The following is a 27,692-nucleotide window of genomic DNA, read 5'->3' as shown; positions in this document are numbered from 1 at the left end:
TTTTTTACATCTGATCCCTTCACAATTAACAGTTTTATCAACAACAATACAGAAATCAAAAACAAACCTTAGTGCAAAGTACAACCATTTGATTCTTCACATACAACCTCCGGAGTGTCATTTTTACTGACCTCACATCACTTTGTGCAGCAAACAGAAAAAAAACAAACAGTTGGAAACCTGAATCAGCTTGCTCTCCGTCACTTTCACTCAGCAAGAGAACACTGGGATCAGGTGGGCTGTGCTTAGAAAAATAAAACTACAATTCCCAGAGTCACTCGTCAGTTTCCCTTCATGCTTAATTCAAGTGTCTGGAGAGTTTACAAAGTGATGATGTGATTATAGTTTGTCGGTTACAGTCAGTCAGTCTACATCGAGGTGGAAAAGTTAACGCTTGTGCCAGGGAGTGATGGGAAATGTAGTGATTTTCCACTGGAGGTGTCCAGCCCACCTGAGCACCTGGGACCCTGTTTCATTGTAAAAATAAATGAGATGAAGCACATTGTAAGCCAGGCCGTTCCTTCAGGTGGGAGACTTAAGACTTTGAAGAACGGCCGTGTCTTCTAGTGTCACTGAGCTTTTTCAAAACCTTTAAGTAACACAGAGCAAAAGAAAAAAAAAATCAAACACCTCACATACACACACACACACACACACATCACCCTCCGGGCATTTCTCATCCTCCAAACCCTAGAAATGTCCCTCACTTGGGTTCCCTGGAAAGACAGTTGAACTTGGTTAAAGGACACAACACACTGTTATAGGGCCTGGTAGGCAGCACTGCAAGCTTTTAACTTATTAAAGACAAAGTCTAGTTGTCTTCTTCCTGACCCGCAGCTTCATACGGCTTCATCTTTCATGATTAAAACACGACTCAGCTTGGATCAGGAACATCACAGCCCACCGACTGAACTGAGGCATGTTATGATATGCAGAATGAGTGTATCCTTTTGATCACCTTTCATTTAAGGCCTTTAGGTATAATTGTCTAATCGTTGTTTCTTCTCTTTTCTTTTCTTTTTTTTTAGCTCGATCAAACATTGACACTTTGATTTTTGGAAAGGGATGGGGTAGATATCTACTCCGGATGATACCGACTTCTTTCGCACATTTGACACATTCACTCACTCTCACAAGGGGGAGACTCAGGTCCCTCTAGCCAAATACATGGACGTCACCAGAACCCAAGTGTTTTCAGGAGGGCTGACACATACCACTCACAAATAAGTACACACTCAGGGGATATCTAACTGAAAATAGCTTATTTTTCACTGACAGCCATGGACTTCTAAAAAAAATCTTTAATTCTTCCTTTTTTTTGTTTTGTTTTTTTGTTTTTTGAGTGGGGGTGAGGGTGGGGAGAAGGGGTAACTTGAGTGCGTTGTTGTTTTTTTCCCTCTACCAAAGTGATGTCTGAATATTTTTACATCCTCTCTTGGTAGTTTTTCTTTTAGCCAAGTCTTGATATTTTTTTTTAAACAGTCATCGGAGACAGAGTCACTCCAAGTGGCCCCTCTGGCTGCATGGTGTCTATTTGACCTCTAGGATGGAGGGGTTGCACTCCATGATGGCCACAATGATTTTGTCAATGTAGTCCTGGAGTCTGTAGTTGATCTCCTCCTGCTTGTGGATAGCCTCCATCAGCTGTTTTGACAGGGAGACAGAAGTCAGTGGAGGATTGAAACAGAAAGGGCAGACTGGTCCTACAGTAAATATGTTTTTAATATTTCCAGTTGTCTAAAAAAAAAAACCTACCTCTGCACGAGACACAGAGTTGATCTCAGCTGCCAGGGAGTCGGAGAAGGAGGCCGACATCAGGTTCTTGGCCCCCTGGATGCTCAGGTTGATGATCTGACCGTTTAGCTCGTCGTTCTGCTCCTTCAGGCTGCGGTTGTCCTGGAGGGGGTCACGTCAAAAGTAAGGCATTATAAAACACCGTCATATCAAGCGATCAGTGTTTTTTTTGGCAGGCATTTTAGATTAGTCTTAGTCTTAGTCTTTTTGACGAAAATACTTATTAGTTTTAGTCAATTTTAGTCATTTCTCCATGTGATAGTTTTAGTCTAGTTTTAGTCGACGAAAACTCAAAAAGGTTTTAGTCAGTTTTAGTAAAAAAAAAAGTCTTTTAACAAATTAATTCAATAAAGGAATGGTTTTACACATAATGTTTCCACCCAATGGCGAATACTTTATGGTCTAAGGATTATGCATTAGCCTACACACAGATAAAGTGGTAACAGTAGCCTAGTGCATTCAGTTTTTTTTCTGCTGGATTATATTTAAAATACGTCCATATATCTTCTCGTCGAGTGACGGCAGGTGTGTTGAGCAGAATGTGCGCTGCATGCCAGGTGGTGGGCGTGTCGTGACCACACAAGGATGGGATGCAGCAGCGTTGCAGATACTTGTTGATTTTAATTGACAGATTACACGCACAATAAACAGAAATGTCATGCATTTGAACGTCTGACCACCCATCAGCGCCGCTGAGTGGCTGCACCGCGGTCACCGGAGCTGCTCTCTGCCGCTCTAATCACAAGCACCGGGCGCACCGCGGCTCGTCTCAGCAGCGTTGTTCTATTTTTTATAAAACGTGTGAACATTAGAGTAATGACAATCCACAATATGAAATTTAGTGGCAATCGCACAGCCCTACCACTAACATTTACGTCCGTTCTCATCTCGTCAACGAAAACTCACACGCGTCTCGTCATGTTTTCGTCATCAGTGAGCCATGTTTATCTCGTCACTGTCTCGTTATCGTCATGAAAAAAGGGGCGTCAACGAAACATTTCGTCATCATCATCGTCATCGTCATCGTTAACGAAAACAACACTGCAAGCGATAGAATCAAATGCTACAAAAAAAAAATGAGTGAGGAGGCAGAGGAATGGAGAGAACTCTGAATGTTTGGTGCTACCTGTTTGAGTCGTTTGATCTCCTGCTCCAGCTCGGCTTCGCGGGTCCTGGTCTGATACTCTTGCAGCCCCGCGCCAGGCGTGCGCCCTCTTTTTGCTTCGGCCTCCAACTTGTACAGCTGTAGGTGCTCCAGCTGTTTACGTAGGTCTTCAATTAGCTGTGGTAGAAACAATTCAAGAGACGTCAGTTAGTAAAGTCAACTGGGGTCATATACACTTCTTTCAAGGTTTGTTTTGTACACAGAGAAACCAGTTGCACCTCCTGTGTGCACTCCTTCTCCTTCTGACTCTGGTGCCGCTCGTGGCTCAGCTTGTCGCCCATTTTCCTTCTGGATTCCATCTCGTCGTTCAGCCTGTCACTCATGCCTTCTGCCTCATCCTGCAGCTTCCTTTTCTCCTGGAAAGAAAAAGAAAAAAAAGGAAGGTGAAGACAAAAAATATTGCAATATGAGGCAGAGGAAAGAAAAACACAGCGAAGGAGGAGATACAGTATTATTGCTCTCACCTCCTCTAGTCGCTCGATGTTTGCTCGTAGACAAGGAACACAGGACCGCAGCTCACTGTTCTCCTCGTCCATCTGCTGCAGCCTGAGGAACAAAAACAAACAAAATGTACACTGTTTAGACATTCACATTAAGAAGTTATAGTGTAACCACAAAGAAACGCCTGAAACAGCTGCATTGTTTGTTAATGGTTGACAATGTTGTACCATGTTCAGTGGCAAATAAGTACCAGAGGGGGGCAGTATGGACGCACCATTTCTCCAACCAATGGTACGTCAACCATCACAATTAAATACCATAAACACAACCTTAAAATTATCAGGGGAATCACACTGGATGGTTTTTGGTGACAGTTTTTGGTTATAAATTATCACAATAGTCCAGTATCAAACACATCTCAATGGCTAATTAAAAAAAAGCATGTATTTGAATTATAACACTTGGTAGACTAAAATGAATATATGTATTTAGATTTTCAAGCTGCCTCTAAATTATATCATAAAAGCAGCTGGGGCATCATGTGCTGACCTGGCCTGCAGGTTTTCCAGCTCCAGCCCCCTCTCCCTCTCCAGTTTGCTCAGGGCTTCCTTGTGTCGTCGAGTTTCTTGCTGTAGCTGCTCGTCAGCGTGGACCTCCTGCTCCTTCAGCTGCTCCTCCAGGGCGTTCGCCCGGTGCACCAGCTGCAGGTTCTCCTGGCGCAGCCGCGTGTGCTGTTCCCCCGACGCCTCCGACTCCTTCTCCAGCTCCGCCACACGACGCTCCAGGAGGAGCACCTGGGAGAGGTAAAACCCTTCACAGTTAGCCAGGCAAAAACTTTCAATGTGTTGTTGTTACAGTTCTTTTCTTTAAAGGGATAGTTCACCCAAAATTGAAATTTCACTCATTATCTACTCACCCTCATGTGGACTAAGGGCTGAGAGAAGTTTCAGAGTCCTCCGTGGCTTCTCTGAGTTACAGGGGGTCTCGGCGTAGCAGTGCATGTCCATATAACGGTTGCAAATGGATACCAACTGTCTTCGTAACAAAAAGACACACCAAAAAACATCCAAATACCTCCATGCTGCTTGTATGTAATGTCCGTCTTGTATTGAAGCCCCGAAATGCGAAATTGTATAGTCAATATTTTAAGCTTGTTTGTAGTGGAAGCTCCTCTTCCCAGTTCGTCCAAATTTGACGAAATGGGAAGAGGAGCTTCTGCTACAAAACAAGCTTGAAATATAGACTTATTTAATTTTTTTCGGGACAATTTCGCATTTCGGGGCTTCAATACAAGACGGACATTACATACGAGCAGCATGGAGGTATTTCAATGTTTTTTGGTGTGTCTTTTTGTTACGAAGACAGTTGGTATCCATTTGCAACCGTTATATGGACATGCACTGCTATGCCGAGACCCCCTGTAACTCAGAGAAGCCACGGAGGACTCTGAAACTTCTTCCAGCCCTTAGTCCACATGAGGGTGAGTAGATAATGAGTGAAATTTCAATTTTGGGTGAACTATCCCTTTAATAACAGCATTACAGGTGAAAACAGCTTTCACCTTGTCTGTGATGTCATTGTCGGCGAGCTCCAGGATGTCCCGCGTCAAGTCGCTCATGGTGTCCAGAGTCATGGAGCTGTTCTGGAGGAGATGTCTGCACGGGGACAGGAAAAAAAAACATCAGAACTCCCTGGAGCCGTTTGACATTTGATAAAGTGCCATTCTGTTATGCCAAACACAACGATCCATTACAATTACACAAGAAATATGAGACTTTGCCTACTGCAACTATTTCGCTTACCTTGCTACTTTCTTGCTGGACAGCCTCTTGCCAGCGCTGGATGGGGAGACAGAACAACAGGAAAAATGGTCAGGAAGAGAAAAGGGATAAAGGAAAGAGACACCATCTCCTGATGGCCCTCTCTTTGACAGGAGAATAGGCCCCATTAAAGTAAACAAGGGGCCTGATGGGGGTTTATTACTACACTTATTTTAGACAAAACTTCAGCTAGAAAATATTCACTCATCACAGCAATCTAACACAAGCACAGCAGCAAACAAAAAACTATACAAATTCTGATCTAGGATTGGTTTTGCTTAATGGACCTGTAACAGACTGCATTACTAAAACTGTATTTCAATTTGGAGTTTTATAATGTCTTAATTCTTTTGAAATGAGTTATATTCTCAAGTGAAACTGTTAGAAAACAGATGAAATAGGATTTGAGAGTTAGTAATTTCTGTAATACAGCTACTGGTCAGTAATCCTGGATCAGCATGTTTGTCCTGATAAAACAAAGCAGGCTCTTTGAGAAGCTTCACTCTACTAGCAGCATTCTGCAGCAACTTAAATGAAGCATGATGGTTATGAAATACACGCCACTCACCTGTGTACCTGGGTTTTACATTTCTACAACCTCATTCAAATGGACTAAACATGTACAATCAATCTAATCACTTAAAGCATGTTTATTACGTATGAGTGACAAATGACAATTTGAGCAGATGGTAAGAATGGGAAGGAATCCATCTGAAAAGTGCAACATAACCAATGAAATTCCTTAAATGAGTTCCTCCATCAATAAATGCTAAATGCTAACATGACAAACCACACACTGTCGTTGTTGCTAGTCCAACACAGCATGCATGCATACATCATGAGGACATGCGCGATTACTGTATCTATTCAGCACTGCAAACACATTCACACAGCTTACAGTCGGAGCGGGTTGTGAATGATGTGTTACCTAGTCATCTCTAGGAAATTGAGGCGAGTGGAGAGGTCCTCGAGACGACTTATTTGTTTGTGACACTGGCTACAGAAAAAGTCCAGCGCCTCCTCCCTGAGGAAGCTCTGAAAGCAGTCAGGGAGAGGAGCAGGTGCACTGGAAAAAGGAAAACAAGGAGGAAGAGGAGGAGGAAGTGGTGAGTGACGGACAAGAAGGTGGGACAAGAAAGGAGGGAAGGTGAGGAGGAGGAGGGGGTGGTGTTGGTGCACCGAGGTGGGACAGGACACCTCTGAGGGTGCAGGAGGTGTTAGTGAAATTCATAGAAGTGTTTGAAAGAGTAAAAAGTTTAAGAGCTTCGGTGGGAGGGGGTGGGGGGGCGACGTGAAACAGACTGTGCAAGTGTGGTCGTGATTTGTTTCCTGGATAGAAACTCTACATTCTCGGAGAAAAGAATTTGTTGATCCCTCTTCGGTGCTGATAACATTTTTCCCTGCTGCCAAACATTCTTCTCTTTTCAACCTTGGTGTCTTTTACAGAGAGCCCAGACCGACCAACCAACAGAATCCGGATTATTTCTTTAAAAATATCACAATAAATTAAACATACGGTTGCGTGTTTTGCTGTTGGGAAGTCTGTACCCTCTCCTCTCCTCACATCACCTCTACCAGCTGATTGTTCATTCAGGAAGCGAGTCACGTCTGAATTATGCAACCGACTGGCACAGGTTCTTGTTAATGTCGGCAGAAATGCTGCCTTTACACAGCAGATTTTTTTAAGAGAGTGTCACTTGATGGTCATATGCACCGTTACCGTCTTCTACTGACAGTGTGAGGGATTACTTTGTTTAAAAAAAAAAATGCTGCAATGATGTTGTCGAAGTGCTGCGATATGTAGACTGATAAACAACGGGGGTGTGTGTAGGCAGGACGGCAACGTGCGCCAACACTGAGCACGAACGGCTCAAAACATGGTGACGCATTCACACTGAGTGGGTGAAGTTAGTGGGATGCAGTTTGGTGTGTATGTGTGTGTGTGTGTGTGTGTGTGCATGTGTGATATATTACTCAACATAAGAAGCAGGCAAATCTGAGCTCAACTTGTATGTGATATAGTTTTTCACAGTTTCTCCAGTTTTAAAAAATATTATGTTACAAAATTATGTAATATAAAGATTACATAATACATTTGATTAATATATAATTTAGAGGTTTACCAGTTATTCTTAGATTTGTCCTTTTTTCTTGAATATATCAATTTACTACTTTCTACTACTACTTTGTGCTAACATATAAGGAATGAGGATCATTATCCAAACATCATATTACATATAAGCAAGTAGTGTTTTGCTATGGTGACTACCATATAGTGATAACAATACATAACAGAAGGAATATACAGAGACTGTAGTGTACTTCAATGATCAGCTTATTTCCATATTGTCAATGGGATAAAAAAAAAACGACAACTGGGCAGTTAGCTGTTAAAAGCTTCCTGGCAAGGCAAATCATGGAAATATCACCCAAGTGGGAATTACGCATTAGCCAGCTTAGTGTCTCTGATGAAAAAAGTGGAGGAGGGGGTGGAGGAGGGATGACTGGGAAAAGGCTACAGTGGGGGCTTCAATACAAAACGAAGTGTGGCATAAAGAGTAGTATGTGTGTTATGGTGTTTGTCTTTTCCCTGTTAAAGTCAACCTGTGCCTGTTCTACTGAAGCTCAAAAGGCAAATCTTGTTAGGCGTTTGAACTCGACACAACAAAACCACCGCCTTCTGCCTGTCCCAGAACGCTTGGCAACAGACGCCACCCAACAGTTTGATGGAGAGACAAGACAAATCCTCTCTGGCTGCTTTAGAGGAGAATTGGTCCAAATATCTGCAATTTCAATATCTTAAGTCTGCCAGAATGAACTTTGTTTTCACTGCATTCATCTTGTCCTTCATCAGATAGGGGTGTGAAGGACGTCTCCAGATAGCTCTTATCAGAGTCTGACCTCAGTGTCTTTGTCATAGGAAAAACATTTTCTCTGAAGAATGTACACAGTGGCATTTGGGCCTGGACAATGCAGCCGAGAATGTAACAGTGTCTCACCGCCTTTATCAGGAAGGGACTCATAAAAAGAGAAAGTTATGTGACAGCCTGGTGGCAACTTTGTATTAATATTCACAGCACTTAAATAACCTTTGGGATGTCCGGACAAGCTCGTACCTGGGAGACAGAAGTGAGGAGCCATTGACTTGCTCGAGGGGCTGCACCAGAGAGGAGTCGGCCTCCCCCTCCGTCCCCTCCACGCTGCTCTCCAGTAGCAACTCTGAGGTATTGCTTTCACCAAAGTCCTCAAAGTGCTCCTCCTCTCCGCCGATGACCGTCACCAGGGAGTGGTTATGGTGCTCAGAGTTCAGGGAAAACCTGCGGGGATACGTAAGAATGGATTGCTGTGTTAGTGTGTGGGCTCACTTGTGTATACCAACAACAGTGTACAGTTAACTTTAGGTCCTGGCTGAAAATAGGGGAAAATGTGTCATGTTTAGACGGCATATAAATGGATGACCGACCGGAACAGCTATAAAAAGCTGCACAACTTCCCATTTAAGAACCCACAATTTCAGCCAAACCAAACTAAACCCATCTTCTGACTCAGTTTGAAAGATAATATAAACATAGCAACAGCGTTTGAGTCGAGGTATCTGGGTAACAAGCTCTAAAAAAGGACAACTGGTGGTGAGGTTGGGGTGTTGGACCCAGAATCCTGGAAATGATTAGAGCCTACTGTAAATCCCACACAAGTATAATTAATCCCCCCCCCTTCCCGCCTCAAGAAGAACAGCAATCTGGACAAGTTCAACGATCACTTGTCTTCAAAGGTAATCTGTTAATTCACATTAATCCTAAAGGCTGCTTTGGCAGAAACAAAATGTTTTGTGCCTCGCTGGTAATGCAAAACCACGATGGCAACACTTCAGACGCGTCAGAGGAGCCTTCTGTGGGGTCTGAAGAGGGTCATGCCTGACGGAGCTGACTTCATCTTTAACATAACTGGCTTCTGGCTTCTTATCTTACACAACGTGAATTTGATAGTGTTACAACAGCTTAAGCCCCTTGATGTTCATTGAACAGGAAAGCCGGCCTTTCCTGTCGTCCAGCAGGATATGCTGGACGTCTTAAGCACACACACAGGACGTGGATGTCCAAATCAGCACAAAAGTTTGCTGTCACAGCACACGGTGACAAAGCCCATTTTGCTTGTTTACAATAAAAATGGCAACATCTGTCTAATTCAAAGCTAAAGCACTGCCTTATTTTACAGTGTGAAAACCTAAACTCACATAAGAATCTGTCCGACAAATGACTCTGGCCACTCATCGGTCTTATTAAATCTGACAGCACCACAGTATCAGCTGCAGTAATGCCCTGAACAAACATGAGGCTCAACTCCTTACAAGTAGTACAACAAGCATTTCAGAAGCTACTTACCCTTTACTCAAGTTCTTACTACTTGGCCCCATATTGAGGTCCCTCGCACAGAGTGATGGTGACGAGAGGGAACGCATCTTTAAACCCCCTCCGCTGCCCTGGCGTGAAAGCCGTGGAGCAACTGGAGTCAAAACTCCAGACAACCAGAGTGGAATCCTGAAACTTCACAGGTTACACCGATTTAAAAACAAAACCAAGACTCTCCCGCTTGGAGAAAAAAAAAGGAGGGGGTCCAGCCTTTTCAAAAGGCGAATTCTGTGGTCCTAATGAGCTGTCATTCTACAACGCCACATGACTGATGGTGCATCCTCAGTGCCTCCCAAAAGACTTGAGGCTGTACCAGAAAGGGTGGACTGAGTGAGTGGGTTAATCAGATTTGAGGCTAAGCAACGACCAGCAGACAGTCCTGCTGACCTTCCAAGGGCCAAATGTGTGCAGGGACACAGGGGTAAAACAGAGGGGGGTGGGGGAGGCTAATCCTGTTAGATTCTTAATCCCCAGTCCAGCGCATATTCTCCAACTCTGATTATGTCTTATGTGGCTGCAGACTGCGGCTAGGGTTCATTCGGTTAACCAGAGTGTTTTGGCAAAACCTCTGTTCAGTTACTCGCCTTTTTGTTTCACTTACTCACAGTCAACATTTAAGCACTGTAAGTAGCTAAGAGTTTTTTGTGCTGAAGTACAACTTTAAAAGGTTTAGCAGTGAGAAACAGGCCCATGTGTTTAATGGCTCCACACCGGAGACAGCTGGAGCCAGAGGCTCATTGTTTTTGGGTCCATCCAGCAAGGCGTCAGTCCCACTCTGTAGATGATATCCATGTGACACCTTGAGAGAAAGTCTTTAAATTTGGCACAAGCATTCGCTGAAACATAAACTGATTGGATTTTGGAGATCAAAGGTCAAAGGTCAAGGGAGTGGCGACTTCACAAAACAGAGTTTTTGCCTAGTGAATGTGACAGTTCAGTAGTTCCTCAGAGGAACTGCCACAAAAGTCCACTTAAACTCGAGGACGAACTGATTAAACTTTGGTGGTCAAATGAAGATCACAGTGACCTCAGAAATTCAAACAAACAATTATATCTTAAATGGTTCAGAATAAACAATTGATGAAATCTGTCCAAGTGGCAGAAGCAGACAACAACAAGGTGGTAAATCTAGTTAAAAAATTTACCCCCATTCATAGATAGTCAGGAAATAGACTAGCATAAATCAATGATAAATCAACAGTATGAGTGGAGTAAGCAATGATGACTTCCGTACTTATCAGTAAACACACTGCTGAAGTGAGAGAATATAAAGGTCACAGTCATAGGGTATTAGTGTTAGGTTCCAGTCAGCAGTAGACTTAGCGGGGCAATGGTATGAGTCGAAGGGAGAGAATCAGATTAGCCCATGCCAAAGAAAGGAGGGAAAAAAAGGGAAAACAAAAAAAAGCTAACTCAACACTTCCTGGAATTCAAGGCTCAATCAGGGAATGGGAAGTCCAAACACATCCATGTCAGGCGGAGCACTACAATCCGTCATCGGGCCAGAGAGACAGGTCACACAGTCAGCAAAGGTCTTACTCTGCATTTCCTCCCTTGTGTTTGCCCTGAATACTATATCAACAAAAACCCCTACAGACACATGGGAACTCATCTGCAGCATCTTTAACAATAAGACTTAACTGGTCCAATCACAGTGAAGAAGTCAATATCTTTAGCCAAACAAAACGAGAGAAAATAAGATACATGTCGAAGAGAGTTTGATCTGTGTGAAATGTTCTACTCATCCGTACTTATCTGATAAAAAACGGACAGTGAGCTACACCCACAGTTCATTACTGCCCTTCTGATTCAAAATGACTCACTACTACAGTACGCTCATCAATGACACACGTTACTATTATAATAATGTGTGGTCCTGCTTCTTTTGCACTTAAATCATCTCCCAGTGTCTGGAGCTCGCTTTTCCAAAACAGACTAAACTAAAACAGTATTTTATTTATAGTGAAGCTGTGATAAATTAAAGAAAAGGCTCTATCCTTGCCCTTCTGTTGATCCTTTACACATCAGTAGTCAAAAACTACTGTACACTCAACCCCTGATCATGTCTATAGAGGCTGATTCAAACTGATCAGAATCACAGAACCCAGTCTTTGTCTCATATTAATTAACTTATCGTCGCTTTGCACACATGAATAACGGTGCAACACAAAGCCAGAGTGGATACATTAAAGATTAAAAACATTTCACTTGCTATAATCATTAACAACACAGGTCATAACTAGAGAATTCAGAGAAGATGAGCAGATCTCAGTCTATTTTCATCACAAACAAAACGATAAAACACTAGGACGAACTGACATTGATAGAATTATGGAGGGACTTTGTGTTCAAGGTTTCTCATGCTTGTACTTTTCAAGTTATCTCTGAATGTGCTTTCCTGTTCAGCCTCAAAGAAAACATCAACAGCGTCTGTCCCTGTGGGAATGGGAAACCTTAAACTGCCTGTGACAATGCATCGTGTATGAGGACACGAGGAGCTGCATTTAAAAAGGACAATTAAGGACAAAACAAGGAGATAAAACACAGAATAACAGTACTGAATGTCTGATGAACACACTGGTGCATCTAAAGGAATTCAAGACACTACTGTAGGTCAATAAAGTTGTGGCTGTCTATGGCTGTGGTTTAATCTGCCTGTCTGGTGACCCAAATAGAACCTGAGTGATCCAGCACTGGGCACACAAGACTGGTAAACCACGTGATGTGTGTGAAAGGTCAGCGCAGGGCAGCTAACCCTTAGTAGGAGATTTGACACACATTTAACGGTAAATGTAGCCAGCGGCGAATCTGAACAGCATTATGACCTTGATCTGGTTTCCATGACAAGTGGATTAAAAAAATGATGATGCGTGACAAGTCATTCGGGGGCGCAACCTGCCTTCTCGTTACGTAACGTGGACTTGTACGTCTTGGCCAAAATTGGCGTCGTGAATGCGGCTGGGGGGTGAAATCTACACCGACCTGTTTCCGCCATCCTCCGGGTCGTGCAGCGTGGCCTCGATGCCGCTGTCCGTCTCCACATCCTCGTGCATCTCGGGCGGTACGAGCGCCCCCGTGTCCTCATCAGTGAAGGTCTCGCACTCGCTGTACGTGCTCTCGGAGCCCAGGTATGCACTGTCCGTCACCTCATTTTGCTGCAGTAATGGAAACAGAACAATGATGAGCAAATCACACTAGTACAGTATCCACATCAAGTTGTAAATATCCATAGTACAGATATGAATAATTCACCAGGGTAAAAACAGTGCATTAATGTGAATGTATGAACAGTACACTGTATTTTCCCATTTATTTCCTTTACTCCAATACAGGAGCACAAACAAATAAGCAGGGTTCAACAAGCTGCTAACATCATTCTTGCTGTATGCTTTTCTAACAACCAAATTTCCCATGTGTGGCATCAATAAATAGTCTTATATTTAATGTCTTCTTACAAACAAACTATGTATCTTGTATCATTTCAACACGCTCTACAGAATAAAGAGTAAAATCAGCACTATCAAGTCGACTATGGGTTGATCAAAGCCTTGCAACAAAAAAAAACCAGCAGCTATTTCAAAGATGGTCTGTTTTGAATCCACAGGTCTGGCCAGTCGGTAGTGATGCCAATTACTCCAACAACCAAACAAAGCACAGAGCATAAACAGCCTTCAGAGACCAGAGAGTCTGCTGTGAGTCAGATGGCTGTTCCAAGCAAAACCTGCTGCATCAACACCTCCAAGCAATGAGTTCAAATAAAACGAGTCAGCCCGAGGCTTTCCCAGCACTAAACACCAAATGCTCAACACTAAACCACACGTGCCAAAAAAACAACATCTGACATTACCGGCGACTACAGACACATTATCAGGTATCAGCACTATAAAGGAGTCATGAAGAAAAAGACAGGCGAGTCCCGTTGGAAAGCGTAAACATACCATTATAAATGCAGTGCCAGGGGACACGGGGCCCAGAGGGCTGTCCACCATGCCCAGGACCATTCTCTCTGTCCGGTCTCAGTGACAGGAAAGCTGGCCTGCCATGAGAGCTTCCTAATAACTCCTACTTACGCTTCCTCACCGTCACTCTCAGGGAGAGTGAGCGAGAGTATGTTGGAAAGATGGAAAATACTGTAACACCTCGTTCAGCTCTGCTGGGTGGTCAGAGGGGTGGAGACAAGAGACAAAGTCCAAAGAGCAACAGAAGTCAGCTGTAGCGCCCAGTCGACTGCTCCGAGTTAAAACAGCACACGATCAGCTGAATAACTGTTTAATCTTTGCTGGCTCCCGGGAGCTTCACTTCCCAGCCCAGTGTCACAGTATAAATCATTAAGCCATGTTCTACATGTCTCAGGCAGCAGGGTGAATGACAGTCATACAGTACATCACAGCAACCTGCCATAACGACGTGACTGTGTGCCAATACAAAACTAACATGCTGTTAAGCTGTAAATTTCTAAGAGGCAGAGTTTAACAACTGTAAATGCCGCTTTTACTGCTGTTATGTTTCTATTTATGATTTCAAATGTGAGATGGAAATGTGAAAGTTAGCAACGGAAGAAAATATTAAGTAAAGGAAAAAATGGGGCGGACGGGGCATTGCTCTTCTCTTATGCCCGGCCTCAGCTCTACAGCCTTACCTTGCCTGTTTTGAAAGCAAACAGAGTTCGAACAGCACAGCCATTGAGAGAGGGGAACCCTTTTCTGCCAACAGCCCAAGAGAAAAACAAGGCAATGGACACAGGTGTGGCAACTACTTCAAACATGCACAAACTTCCCCAAAACTCTGCCTACGGGTTCCAGTAAACAGCAGCTACACCTATGAGAATATTTTCTGTGGAAAAAAAACGTAATGTATAAATAACAGGGTATTTTGCCCCCTTGGTTCAGACTGACGGCTAATTTTCCGTTGTGGAATAAACCGACGTATGTTTGTGGCCACTTTCTGATACATTTGTTTCAGCTTAACTGCACAACAGACAAAAAAAAAATATTTCAAGAAATAAAAACACCAAGCAAACTGCAACACAAAATTGTAGCGCAGAAGCCCACACAAAACAGTTTAGCAAATGGTCATATGTGACAGAATACAACACAAATTAGACCTCAACTAAAAACCACTACCCAGCTACTATTAATATTAGTGTTAACATCTCAAGAAACTCAACTGTTCACATCAGGTCTTTGAGCTCTATCACACATCATTTATGTGCCGTTAGGAAACTCCAAAAAGGAAGATCTGTCTCTTGATTAACTCATTTAGACACATGCAATTTAACATCCAGACCATTTAGCATCTGTGGTGACTCCAATTATCTAAATTTCACCCTCAACTTGATGGTGCTCCATCAATTATAATACATGAATGGCCTGTTGCAACAAGGCTGCTTTTATGTGTTGCGTGAATTATCAACTCATGCAGCCAGTAAAATGGATTTAAGTGGAGGGAATTCATTTGCACTCTTGACTAAAGTAGATGAGTCTGCACTTTCAAACATTACCAAGAGAGGGTGCTAATACTGTGCGACACAGCGCTGTAACAACAGCCGCAGGCCTACAGTGCTTGAAGTGCACACAATAGCAGAAAAATTTCAATTTTTGCGGAGGCAGGCAACAATGATGGTTAAATATACAAGTTGCGTGCACAAGAGGAGACAGGAATTCCACATATGCTCACCACAACTGTAAAAACACGGAGCTACACGCATGTAAAAACTCTCGCACATTCCAGCTAATCCAATATTTGTCAAAGAATACTCCGAAGCCTAGCCTGCCAGATGCTATTTAGTGTCAGCCAAACCAGGGTGTTCAGTCTGTGGAACGTTCACAGAGTGGTAATGATAGCTCTGCAAGCCACTCGGTGAATTACAGTGGGACAAGTGAGAGTGCACAGGGAGGTCAGCATGTGACCTTCACACTGTCCTGTTGTGTGCACCAGTGGGAACTGAAGGCAAAACAACTGGGCCACATGCACAGCTAGAGAGAGAGAGAAGCTAAAAAAGAGTCTTGATCGGTGCCTCACCTCGTCGTATTCCTCCGGACAGCCCACAGCTCCATCCCCCGGACTGTAGCTCACGCTGTAGAGTTGTGGCTCGGGTCCTGCACATACAAGAGGAAGAGGACCGGTTTAATGTGTGCAGAATAAACACATCAAGTCAAACAGCGAAGGAGGCTCAACAAACACAAGGCCGGAGTGTACAGTACCAACGTCCATGAGCAAACAAGCAGCCATGATGCAGAAGAGAAGAACAGGAGGTGACTGTAGGTATATCAAACAGTAGAAGTCAACGGGGAAAATTAAGTGAATGCTTTATACATTAAAATAAGGATATCATCTGAAATTATGCTCTTCATGTGTGGAATTCTTACACAGATTAGTTCCTCGTGCATCATTTAACTGAGAATAAAACGCTAATAATTGAATATGCATGCTAAAAAATTCATATACATTTTTCATTATCAAATACGCATGTGTTGTCAGCAAGTACAGTACAAATCACAACCATAAAATTTTATTCTTTTTTTTTTTTTTTATAGATTAAATGACCATGAGAGAGCATGGATATTAAATCATGAGCTGAGCTGTATTACTTTATCTAATGTTCAGTTACATGTCTATTAAATTAAGAGTGTCCATTAGATTAATGATCTCGAGTTAAATATACGGTAGGCTAAATTAATTTTCATAATTTGGTAATCATTAAATGTTTTATTTTTCCACCTTAAAGAACTTTAAGGTGTTTTTACATTTCTAAAATTAACATTTGCTTTAAAAAACTCTAACTCTAATGTCAATGTGTTCGTTTTTTTTTTTTTACATGAACAATAAATGCCATCATATTTTTAGTTTTTTTTTTCTCCCCTGATGGAAAAAAATGACTCCATTAACAAGTTGACTGTAAATAATATCAATGTTTGATAAACTAATATTTCTGCCTCCAATTCAATCATGTAATCAGCACATTTATAGCTTTGTGTCCTACCTGTTGTACTCTCCCATATTTACAGTCAGCAATCTGAGCATGATGTGATAGTAAACCTTATGTAACTTTTACACTCCGTATTACAAGGGTTAGACCATGTAATACTAGACGGATATGGGCAAAATAAAACAATAAAAAAGGACAAGAAGTACCTCATATCCAATTTAAAAACTGTCAATACAGGCCTCTGTTTAAAGGGCCGGCAGAAAAGTAGTGTAACCTGAGACAGACCAACAAGATGGAGTCCCATCAGCCACTATGGCTCCTGTATCTAGTAAACAGAGCTGTGAATAGCACCCTACTGAGAGAACAACACGCAAACAGTGCTCTCGAAGGCTGCCAGTAACCCCGAGGGTTTTGGTTCCCCTTGGTCTTATTCAACCCGTTGCTCTTCGAGACTCGTACACATTGCAGGCTATTCGTGTGAAATGAGCCTGTGTTGGATGGGGCTGTTTGAGGGAAGGTAGGTTCTGTTTCAGCGACACACCGGCAGTCTCCTGGCATATCCTCAAAATATCAGACACAGATATTTTCTAGACCAACTTTTTTTATTTTTTGTTCCAGACATGCCAGAGCCACTACAGGGGACCAGGCATTTCCATAGCTGGCAGGCCTGTCTTTATTAAAACACACCCTTTCCAAAATGAGGAAAGTGAAGACATTAATTTACTGTTTGGGTGGCTGATCATTTCAGATAGCCTACATGTATGTTGTGAAATAGCCATCACATTAAGGCTTTTGGCAACATATACCGTAGTAGAGCTTCTTTCACAGACTCTGTTTAAACTAGTACCAGTGTTTCATCAATCTGAAAACACTGAGTTGCAACTAGTGACCAGAGGGAGGGAATCGAGGGGGAAACAGAGAAGGCAGGGCAGAGAGAAGGGGGTAGTAAATTATTTAGGTGAATAGGACTCTGTCCAACCCCATCTCTCTGCTACTCCTGCTCTGAAACCTCGCCAATCAGCCCATGTGTCTGTGTATCTCATGCGGTGCATCCACAGTGCATGACTTATTCATGGTCTGAGTAACCAGAGCTGTGCAACCCAGAAAGCCCTGGGAAAGAGTTCCTCAAATCAATATGCAGGGTGGATCAAGGCAAACAGTTCACTACTGAGGTGACATCACCACAACCTGTGCAGTATGTCAACACAGCCAGGGTGTGTGTAAACTGCTGATCCGTCATGTACACTTCACCTACTGTTGTGACCAAGGGACAAAAGTTCAAATTTATATATTTGCGGCTATAACTGTCGGTCTGATCCAAATCATGAACTAAGAGTAAAGAAAAGCACATTTTAAGGGTAAAATACTATACGTGCCCTTATACCTTGGAGTAGTTTTTTAATATAATGTGGAACAGGAGGGCACCAACTGGTTAAAGAAAGAATAACAGCACTTTGATTCCAGTTACAAAGAATTTGGGTCAGTCTTCTGCCTTTCCTCTTAAAATCCCTCACCTCAGCTGAACGATGGATGTGAACATACCGTGTTGATAACAATATTTGGCTCCATGGGGAATACAGAGCGGTGGAACCAGATGCTGGAGACTAAACGTAGGTGCAAGAATCTGCTGCTGAGGCACTCTTGACAGGAGAATTAGTTTCACGGCAGGTTGGCCAATATAAGGAAGAAACAGAAAAGCCTATATGATCTTACAACAGATAACTTGTAGCCTTCAAAATGTATTTAATGCCGAGAATCTCCAGAGTCTCAGACAACATGGCAGTTGAGTCCATATAGGGGATGTTTAGTTAAGAGTTTACACGGAAAATAAGTAAATGAGGTGGTTGGCTTAGTACACATGGCATACCAGGTTGAGAAATATATAGCATTTCTCTGTGGAGACACGGAGACACACACACATGCAGTTTCAAATAAATGAAACCGATGACTCACCTCCATTGCTAATTGCAGAGATTCCACGGTGGAAGTCTTCAAAGCTGATCACTCCCAGGCCACTGGGATCCAAAAACTTGGTCAGATCCTTCACCTGAAAGATAAAAGTCACACAACATTCAAATCTAATTTCATCTTGGTAATTGAAAAAGAAACGTTCCACCATAGCCCTATCATTTGGGTTGCATAGATGATGTAATACATGATGTAAGGGGGAAGTTTTCCAGGGAAAATGACTGACTCGTTGCGATGTTTGATTACTGACTTCAGTGGAGAAGCACAACACAGGCAGAAGAACAAAGTGCTTTAGCTACATAAAACTACTGAGACCTAATTCCCAAGTCCACTTCATTCACATGACACTTTTCATTACGGGAGCAAAAAGTCAGCAATAAAATACTTCTGAGCTCAAGAAGCAAAAGCGGCTTTTGCAGATGTCAAGTGTTTCTGAGTTTACTGGATTCAGAGCATTAGTGGGTTAAGAAGAAAAAATTACGTTTTTTTTTTTTTAAAACAAATCCCACTTTTTTTTTTTTTTACACCACTCTTGAATTCATGTACATTTTTAATATGAACTAATATAGCTTTTTCTGCTGCTGCACTCATGTGTTAAATGGGTTACGTAAGTGCACCTACATACTGTATGCTCCTACAGTCAGTTACCTGGCAACAAGAGAAAGTGTGCCTTGTAACTAAAGGGCCTCAGAGGATAAAAAAAAACACAACAGTGAACCTTGGATCAACAATTTCCTAAGATTGACAATTAATTAACTGTTTTGAAATTAAATCTAATCTGATCTGTACTGAGAGCGCCGTCACCTGTATGAATACCTTGGCACATTGCACCCAGTGATGTTGGCTGTCTTATGAGCTGGTTTCCAAGACCTGACCCTGGAACTAGATATGTGGCTATATATCTGCAGAGTCACCGGTGGCGCCTTGCAATCAAAACCTATTTACACAAATAATAGACTAAGTCAAATTTTGTCTAGCGCAAATTTACGCTAACCCATTATTACAGGATAATTTCAGGCATGTATCGCTGACAAAATTAGCTGGGAGGGAGCGTGAGAGTATGTCGGGTGTGGTTTCTGTGGTTTTTCCTCGCTTATTCCTCGAGAAATGAAGCACACAATGCGAACATGGTCATTTCACCGAGACTTTCATTCTGTGTGCGGCCTCGCTCTCCCACACTTTTTTATATCAGTTACACAGTAAAAAAAAACAAAAAAAAAACGAGTTGATCTGCTTAGCAACGCTGAGCTCCGACTCAGGAGGCTGAGAAGGCTGAAAAACTCCTAATAAACTGACTCTGACAACCCCTGTGGCTTATGATCTGGGTTCCTTGAATTCAACCCAGCTGTATTTAGTGAGAGGAGGGGAGGTGCCTGGTCTCCCTGAATGGTGGTACAGTAAGCACCGCAGTGTTAAGTTTAGCATGTGGAATCGAAGTACATCCCACTCCAATCACTGCTATGGTAAAAACCTTCCCATGCTAAAGAATTTGATCTGAAGAAAAGGCTGGGTCTTTCACTGATTGAATTTGTTTTAAGAAATGTGTGGGTGTGCCGTTTAAATAAAGCTCCTGAGTTTTTGATTTCGCTATGAAGCATCACAGGAAACGATCTTGTTCCAGGCGGTTATTCAGAAACACCTCTGCTGAGTGAGGTGAGAAAACTGAGGTATGACTGAGGAGTCGACTCGGCGTCTGTGTTCCAGATGACTTTTTTACATAACGGTTTAATACGAAGTGAGTAAGTACTAGTTATATCTTGTGCAGTTAAAAACTGATGGGACGATTAACTGCCTATAAAGACTTTATCAGTCGCAGCAATGAGAGCAGTGTAAATTCTCTTCTCTGTGGAGGCTATCCATGGCCTATATCTGAGTGGTTCAGTCTGTACAGCAGTGCCAGGCCCCTCAGGTCTTGTGAGCAGAGCCTGTTGGCTATTCCTAGGTCTAACCTAAAAACTAAAAGGTGACTTTGATTTCAGTTCAGTCATTATTTGCCCCCTGAGATCCTGGGAAAGCCTCAACACAGCTGTTCAACTGGCAAACAATACAACTCTATACAACACCTATTTATCTAGATATGTATTTGTTTTTGTGACTTTGTTGCTCATTTTTTTGAGTTCTTGGTTTTCCAGATACTAAATTATCATCCTTTGTTTTTGAAAATGTAATTCACAGGATTATCATTAATTTTTCATTATGTAATACTGCGCACCTAACAGGCACAGAGGCAGCGATGAGGCCGAGATAAAAGCTAAATTCAAATGCAACTCTGCCAGTTTCACTGCTTAGCGGAGCAGTGAAGGCACTGTGGTTTTTCTGTTTCCTCTATTTGTGTCTAATCAGTGCCGGGGCACGCCTGACCGCCTCCACACAGACCACTGTTGTGCATAACCCCATAGAGAAGAATACCCTTTGGTGGGAGTCTTGCCCGGAGGGGATTTCACAATAGTTCTGACACAAAACTCTGATAACCATGATCATAAGCCTGGCGGGTGAGCAGTGGAGGAAGAAGAAGGCAGCCTGATTTTTTTGAATATAAATCATTAAAAACCACACGCACACTAAAAGTGAACTCAAGAGAGGGGACGTTTCAGGGCATGGGACATTCCATTGTGGATTAGGGGGGCAGTACATAAAAGCAGCGGGTGAGGGGTGGGAGGCTGGCTAAAGCAGGGCTGGGAGTGACGACTGACAGGGGAGACCCGACCACAATACGCTTCAGTATGGCTTTTGTGAATCAGGGTCAAAATCAGAAGTGGTTGGAAAGGGCTTTTCAGTGGCTGAATTAACAGATTTGGGCCATGCCTGTAGGACATTTCACTTTTTTTTCCCTCTGTTACTCATCAAAACATCTTAGTGTATAGTTCCTGCACAGATACAGTAACAGCAGGTCAACAGTTCGTAGTGTTTCCAATGCAGTTGGGAAATATCCAATACTATTTGACATCTAGATGACACAAATAAACTTCCTGCTTGTAAAATATATCTGTCAATTTATGGAACAGGTTTACTGAGAAAGTGCTTGTCAATTGAAGTTCATATGAGGTGTTAAGTTGAAGTTCTCCCTAAAGATTCAACATGATGTGGTCACCTCCAGATGACATGTGTGCATGCACATACAGTAGTCACTATCATTTCCTGGAATAATTCTGGAGAAAACATTTGCATGCTTAGCATACAAGTATCAGCTGACCGTGCATGCAAATACCTCATGAATACCTTCCTGCTGCGTCTAGCAGACTCTTGGAACATTTGCAAAGAGGTACACATCACACAATGCATGCTCCTAGCCCTCCTAACCAAATTGGGATGATACAAGTACAAACACAAAGGTTACTGGAACACTCGGCCAAAAGAGAATACACAAAACATCTATGGAGGTTGCAGACACAATAAAAAATAATTAGTATATCATATTGCTTGCTGCGCTCTCAAATAATTCCAGCTAATAAACCTCCATATAACATCCTGACCTTAGCCCCAAACCCCACCTCCACTTGGCTTACATCACTACTGGCCATGTGTTATTTATGAGTGTCCTTTTGAATCAGTATAACTTATTTTCTCAACCACGCTGCCAATATGCGTGCGTTTCCACCACGGTCCACAGTGAAACTTCACTAATCAGAGCCGTCCAGGCGTGGAGCTTATTCAAACCACTTTTATCTCCAGATGACAGTAACACAAGGACATGTCAGGGTAAAGCTTATCCAAATATGAAAAGCACATTAGCACATGTATTCCAAACTGATACGAGAAGAGAGACGCACTTTCTACCTCTGCAAAAAAAACAAAAAAACAATCGTAATGTGTGTGTGTTGAGCTTGTTAGATCAGACCTGGAGTTCAGCTAATGGATGCCAAATCCACTTAAAGGTTACGGGCATTATATAACATTACAAAAATTCTGAAGATAAGTCTGTCTGCTGCCTCTTTGCTTATTAGAAATGAAAAAAAAAAGGCAAAACATGCCAGAGCCCCTGTCTTTCTCTGATCATGGAAGGACAGAAATCTGAGAGGAGTTTCCTTTAAGGGCCCGTATTGGCGCCTGCAGATATCCGATAGCTAAACATGAACAAAGACGCAAAAGTAATCAATCTGAACAATCTGGTTAGAGGTTCAAGGAAACCTTTGAGAAGCTGAGATCCAAAGGAAGTGGCTGGGATCTCAATACTTGGGAGGAGAAGTCCACCAGAAACCAAACATTATGGAATAACAGTAAAAACAGACCACACCTGTGAAATAAAAAAACACCACCCAGTGTCATGTTAATGCAACACCTTGTAGCGCTGCCTGGTTGCACAACAGGTGGAACTGATTTACATAGACTAACATGACAAAGAAGCCGCTTTGTCCCTCAAAACAAGGTCATGGGCAGTTGGTGGACGGCACCCAAACCATGAAGTCCCTCTGACTCAGGAAAATACATTTTACTCTTAATCCTTCACAATTCCCTGCCTGGGGAGCCACAGATATCTACGGCTAGACACGGGACAGATCAGGGGCAATAGAGGCGCTTTGAACTGGGAGAGAAGGGATTAAAAAGCATTAGTGAGCCAGCCCCACGCTCTGTGTGTGGAGGACCCATGCTCACCCAAAAGCCATGTTCAAAGTTCATCAAAAAATAGTTCAAATTAAGCTGGTTAATATTCTTGAATTCATTACATTGCCTGAATCAACCTAATATCAACATTTTCAAACCGCAAGGGGTATGTTTTTTAAAGTGGATTATTAAAGGCTGTAAGTGACAAGATGGATATTATGGCCTTTTAAACAAAAAGAGCCACACCTAGTTGAAAAAGACGTCAAATGCATGTTCACTGGGGCAATGCAAAAGGTGTGATCACTTGTTAAAGCCAAGTGTGATTCTTGTAAACAGCTGAGCAGGCCTGCAACAAACACATCTGACAGGAAAAGAAACTGAAGTGAAGTCATTACTTAACTCAGGAGTGTGCGAGATCTGAGCCAAATGTTTGTACTTTCAATTCAACTTTCGGTTGAAGATGAGACAACCACACAAACCCATCGTGCTCAAAGGATTTGAGTTTAGTAGCTTTCACTTACTGATGTGTGAATACCTAAAATGTTATCTCACACAAATAAAATGTAAAGGGGATTGGTCCAAAAGGGTGAGACACAACAAATGGGCGGGTGTCATGGGTGGGGAGAGAAACATCAGCCATTTCACAAGAGATTATCCCCAAACCACAGGATATGCAAATGGGAAGATGAGTGCTTGTCATATGACATATGGAGGAGTTCCAGGCCTGACAGAATTCATTACAGCCAATATGCTTGACAGACTTATCTCCATGATAACCCAAATCCTCACTCTTGAACACTCACCAAATATAGACAACGAACTAATCCAGCCATGGTTTTGACAATACGCAGTGGTATTGGCCAAATCTATTACAGTGTCTGTTGAGAGCTGCTTTGTGGAGCAACACAACCACGACACCCAAGCAGGGGTCGTGTTACCTCTGCTTTATTATGTGTCAGGGCCGACACACACCTGATGCAGTGCAATAAAAAAACTCATTTAAACTAAGTTATACAGTGATGATCCATATAAATTCCTCATAGAGAACTATCAGGCAATATTTCTAGAATTGGCTGCATTACTCAGTTCACATTAAATGACAAAAAAAGAGTTGGTTGTGACATCACAGAAAACTCAGTCAAGTGACATCAGCCAGATGGATTTCATTTGAGTGACTAAAACAGCGCTGTTTGCGGGAAGCTCTTCCAGCTTCAGCAGAAAATCAATAATAAATCATTTACGTATATGGAGGTTTATATGGTTTTACACAGAACTGCACTCAGCATGCATTACCACGCGCTTGCCTCCTTATGATAGGGGGGAATCAACAGAAAAACAAGGGAGCTCACCTGATCGGCTCCATAGGCAGCAGCAAACTCCATAAACTCCTCAATGCGAACAAAGCCATCTCCATCTTGGTCGAGAGCGTCGAAGACGGCTTTTAGTGGGGAGACATCTTCCTCCCTTGTGTTCACAGCTGAAACCATTGGCAGTGAGTCATCTACCACCATCTTAGAGAGGGAAATAGTCTCTCCAGTTTGTTCACTAGTCCATCCAGCCTCAGGAGAAGAAGTGTTCAAGTCCTGAACGGAAAAATCAAAGTCCTCATGACAGTCTGATCCCTCCAGCTGGTTAGTGCCCATCACCGTCTCGTCTTCCCTCTGTTCGGCCGGTGGATCGGGAACACTTCCACCCTGCGTGCTCTCCTGTGGTTTCAAGTCCCATGTTTCCTCATCGTGGACCTCGTCAGCAGTCAAGCACAGATCCAAAGCCATAGCCTCATTCCCTTGACTTTTGGCTTCAGAACTAATTTTCTCTTCCATCAAATCTTGAGACACATTCTCCACAGAGTAACTCTCGCTGGTGAAACCACCCTCCACGAAGGCAGCATCTTCACCCGCAGGCGCCGTCAGCGATGAAGTTTCAGCTGACAAACCCAGAGAAAATGAGTCATTCTCACCTTGCTCCTCTGAAGTCAGATTTCTAATTACAGCAGCAGCTCCTGCTTGTTCCACCTCTGACTCCTCGGTTGGTAAATGTAACAGTGCACCTGTGCAGACGACAGAGACGGGACCGGCTGGGCACAGGCTCAGGCTGCTGTCACAATCTGGAACTTCTAAATCCAACAAAGGCACAGATCCTTCAAAACACTCCAGTGGCGTGCTGATGTGGTTTTGTGAGGGGCAGTTCTCAGGCAAACCTCCCAGAGCAGTGCTACTGGTAACAGGCAGCTCAGTCACTTGATCAGGGAATAAACCTTTGTCTCCAGTTTCAGGTGACAAAGTCTCCCTGAGACCCGCCTGCTCCTCTTGTGACAGGTCTACCAGCTCCTCACTGACACCCTGTGGGCTGAACTCACCTGAAGACTCTGGGGGGAGACACGGGGAGTCATTTGAGAGGAGATCTACCAACATAAATGGATCCCTTGTGTTGGCCTCTGAATTCCTCGTGGAAATCTTTGATGGAGAGACAGGTTCACTGAGGCTTATTAGCTCAGCTTGACTACCGAGGCCATCCGAGTCCTCAAAAGGGGCCTCCTGTGTCAGATTCAGTTCCTCACAGGCATAGTTTTTTCCAACCACATCAGTGAGGTTGGGAGGAAAAAGCCAAGATAAAGCACAGTCACTGATTTCATCAGGTCCCTCGGTTTTTTCTGTGAAAGAAAATTCCTCTAGATGAGCACTGTGGAGCGAGGCTTTAGAGTTTATGGACTGGGCAGCCTCAAAAGCAAAATCTCCACAAGTAAAACCAGAGATATTTATGAGGTTGTCCAGCTCTACAGGCTTGTCCTGGAAAGCCTCGTCTTCTTCACTTTGCAGGGATGTTTGATCCTGGTCACTGTCTCTGAAATCCAAACCTGTTTGGTCACTCTTGTTTTGACAGAGCACACCTCCATTGTCTGAATCCAGTGTGTGAAATCCAAGAGGAAATGGCTGGTCTGACTCCCACTGTGTGTGCCCCAAAGGGCCAGACAGAACCGTCGGTTCCATTTATATTTGCTGTTCCCCCCCTTTTGCTAACTTGTGAAAGCTGCTGACGTCTTATCTCACTGCTGTCGTCAAGATCCAGGTCTTCAATTTTAATGCCATGTTTTTTTTAAATGGCACCACACATTTTCAGTGAATAAACGTGTGGTTTTCCTACAAGCATTGTCTCGCTCTGATGTTTAAAAAATATTGTTTTGGCAGTTTTGGATTCATACAGATTCATCAAAACTGATCATTTCAAGTTGATTAGTTGGTTAAAGAGAGAATATCAGATGGACATTTTTTTGTTTAAGTTGTTGCCACATCAGTTTTCTTGTTTTGTTTTGCCTCCCACACCTCGATAACAATGTTACCTACACTCAACACTCATATTCATTTCTTATCGTTACTGATGTAAGTGTGTTTTCACTCACTATTCCCCTCTCTGTCATGGCAGGTCCGCTCCTGGTTGTTGCCAAATGCTCCTGCTCCAGCACATCCAACGTCAACATGCTTCACCTCGGCCTGAGCTGACAGCTACTAAATCCCCGAAATGATAATAATAAGAAAAGGAGAAAAAAAAAGTCTGAGAGCTGAAGTGTCACACACACCTGGCAGCAGCTCCTGGCAACGAGGCCGGTTGAAAGAAAAACAAATTAAACGCAGCGTTAAGTCGCCGGTGTTTGTCAACATTAGCTTTTCTTAGCCGATTATCTGTTATTCTCCATCGCAAAGCTAATTTACCGAGGAGCAGCACAGCGCTGCGAGAGGACGACGTGACCACCAGCGTTATCCTTATCGTTTAGCTGTTCATTTAACGTTAAAGCTCTCATTCACAACGCGGTTTACAACGTGTATCGCTGATGAGGCTCTTTCCTCAAATGAATTTATGCTAGCAACTCACGGTAACTCCTCCTTCGAGCATCCCACTTCTTCCGTGCCATTGGCCCAGGGAAGCTGCTAACTGACCAGCTAGCGAAATTAGCCTATTAGCCAGCTAACTAAACCCAACGGTTCACCCCCTCAGTGGAAATAAACCCAATGTTTCCGTTTCTGTATTCCTCCGCTTGACAGGAAACCACACAGGTTGTCGCCTCTGTGATGGTCCAATATTATGTCTTCATTTCGATTCCGTTTTCCCCCCAGCAGCAGCGAAATCCACCTGTGTCAGTCAGAAGACAGGCCAGACGAGTGACGAGACGAAACCCAGAATTCCTCTATTATTCTCGTGTCGTAAACACATCAGTGTCAGCGGTTCTGGTATGAAAAGGGGGAAAAAGCCCACGGGGAAACGAAAAGGAGTGTTAAACCGGACCAATAAGCTCCATCACGTAGCGGTCAGTCCGCCGATGTTGATCACAGACACCGAAAGCTCTCGCATCAGCATCAGCAGTGTCCCATCCTCCTCCTCCGCCTCCTCCTCCTCCTCCTCCAGCCGCATACACACCACTGACGTTTCACGCAAGCGTACAAAACACCCCGCAGTATCATCGGTTTTTATGGCAGCAGGCACCAGCTATCGCCTCATAATTAGTGTTTATATGCACAAGTATCGTGGGAAACATACATAACATTAACATGCGCTACATGTCAAAGCATGACATGTGGTTGAAGGAGGAGAGGTCAAAGTCCAGGGTCAGTCAGAGGCCCCTCAGCTGA

General features: G+C 43.1%; 1 protein-coding gene across 2 annotated transcripts; it reads right to left on the bottom strand.

Annotated features, from left to right (window-relative positions):
• Positions 1–92: 92 nt before the first annotated feature.
• Positions 93–27,480, bottom strand: rab11fip3 (RAB11 family interacting protein 3 (class II)). 2 transcript variants are annotated; one of them, XM_085761775.1, is made up of 14 exons: positions 24,417–27,480; positions 18,511–18,604; positions 15,651–15,727; positions 12,612–12,784; positions 8,337–8,537; positions 6,149–6,286; positions 5,203–5,238; positions 4,962–5,055; positions 3,950–4,194; positions 3,424–3,505; positions 3,178–3,315; positions 2,921–3,076; positions 1,756–1,896; positions 93–1,644 (listed from the first exon to the last, which is right to left on the bottom strand). In XM_085761775.1, the coding sequence occupies exons 1-14, from the start codon at positions 26,055–26,057 to the stop codon at positions 1,531–1,533; spliced, it is 3,330 nt and encodes a 1,109-aa protein (XP_085617901.1). In that variant the 5' UTR covers positions 26,058–27,480; the 3' UTR covers positions 93–1,530. The 2 variants fall into 2 exon arrangements, with proteins under 2 accessions (XP_085617901.1, XP_085617902.1); XM_085761776.1 differs by lacking the exon at positions 6,149–6,286 and having other exon boundaries at positions 24,417–27,458.
• Between the last annotated feature and the right edge of the window lie 212 nt (positions 27,481–27,692).

This window comes from Trachurus japonicus, chromosome 19 (assembly GCF_045865225.1).
Source record: "Trachurus japonicus isolate A0001 chromosome 19, Traja_1.0".
NCBI classification, from domain to species: Eukaryota; Metazoa; Chordata; class Actinopteri; order Carangiformes; family Carangidae; genus Trachurus; species Trachurus japonicus.
Note: the sequence above shows the minus strand (reverse complement) of the source record. Positions and strands in the feature narration are given on the sequence as shown.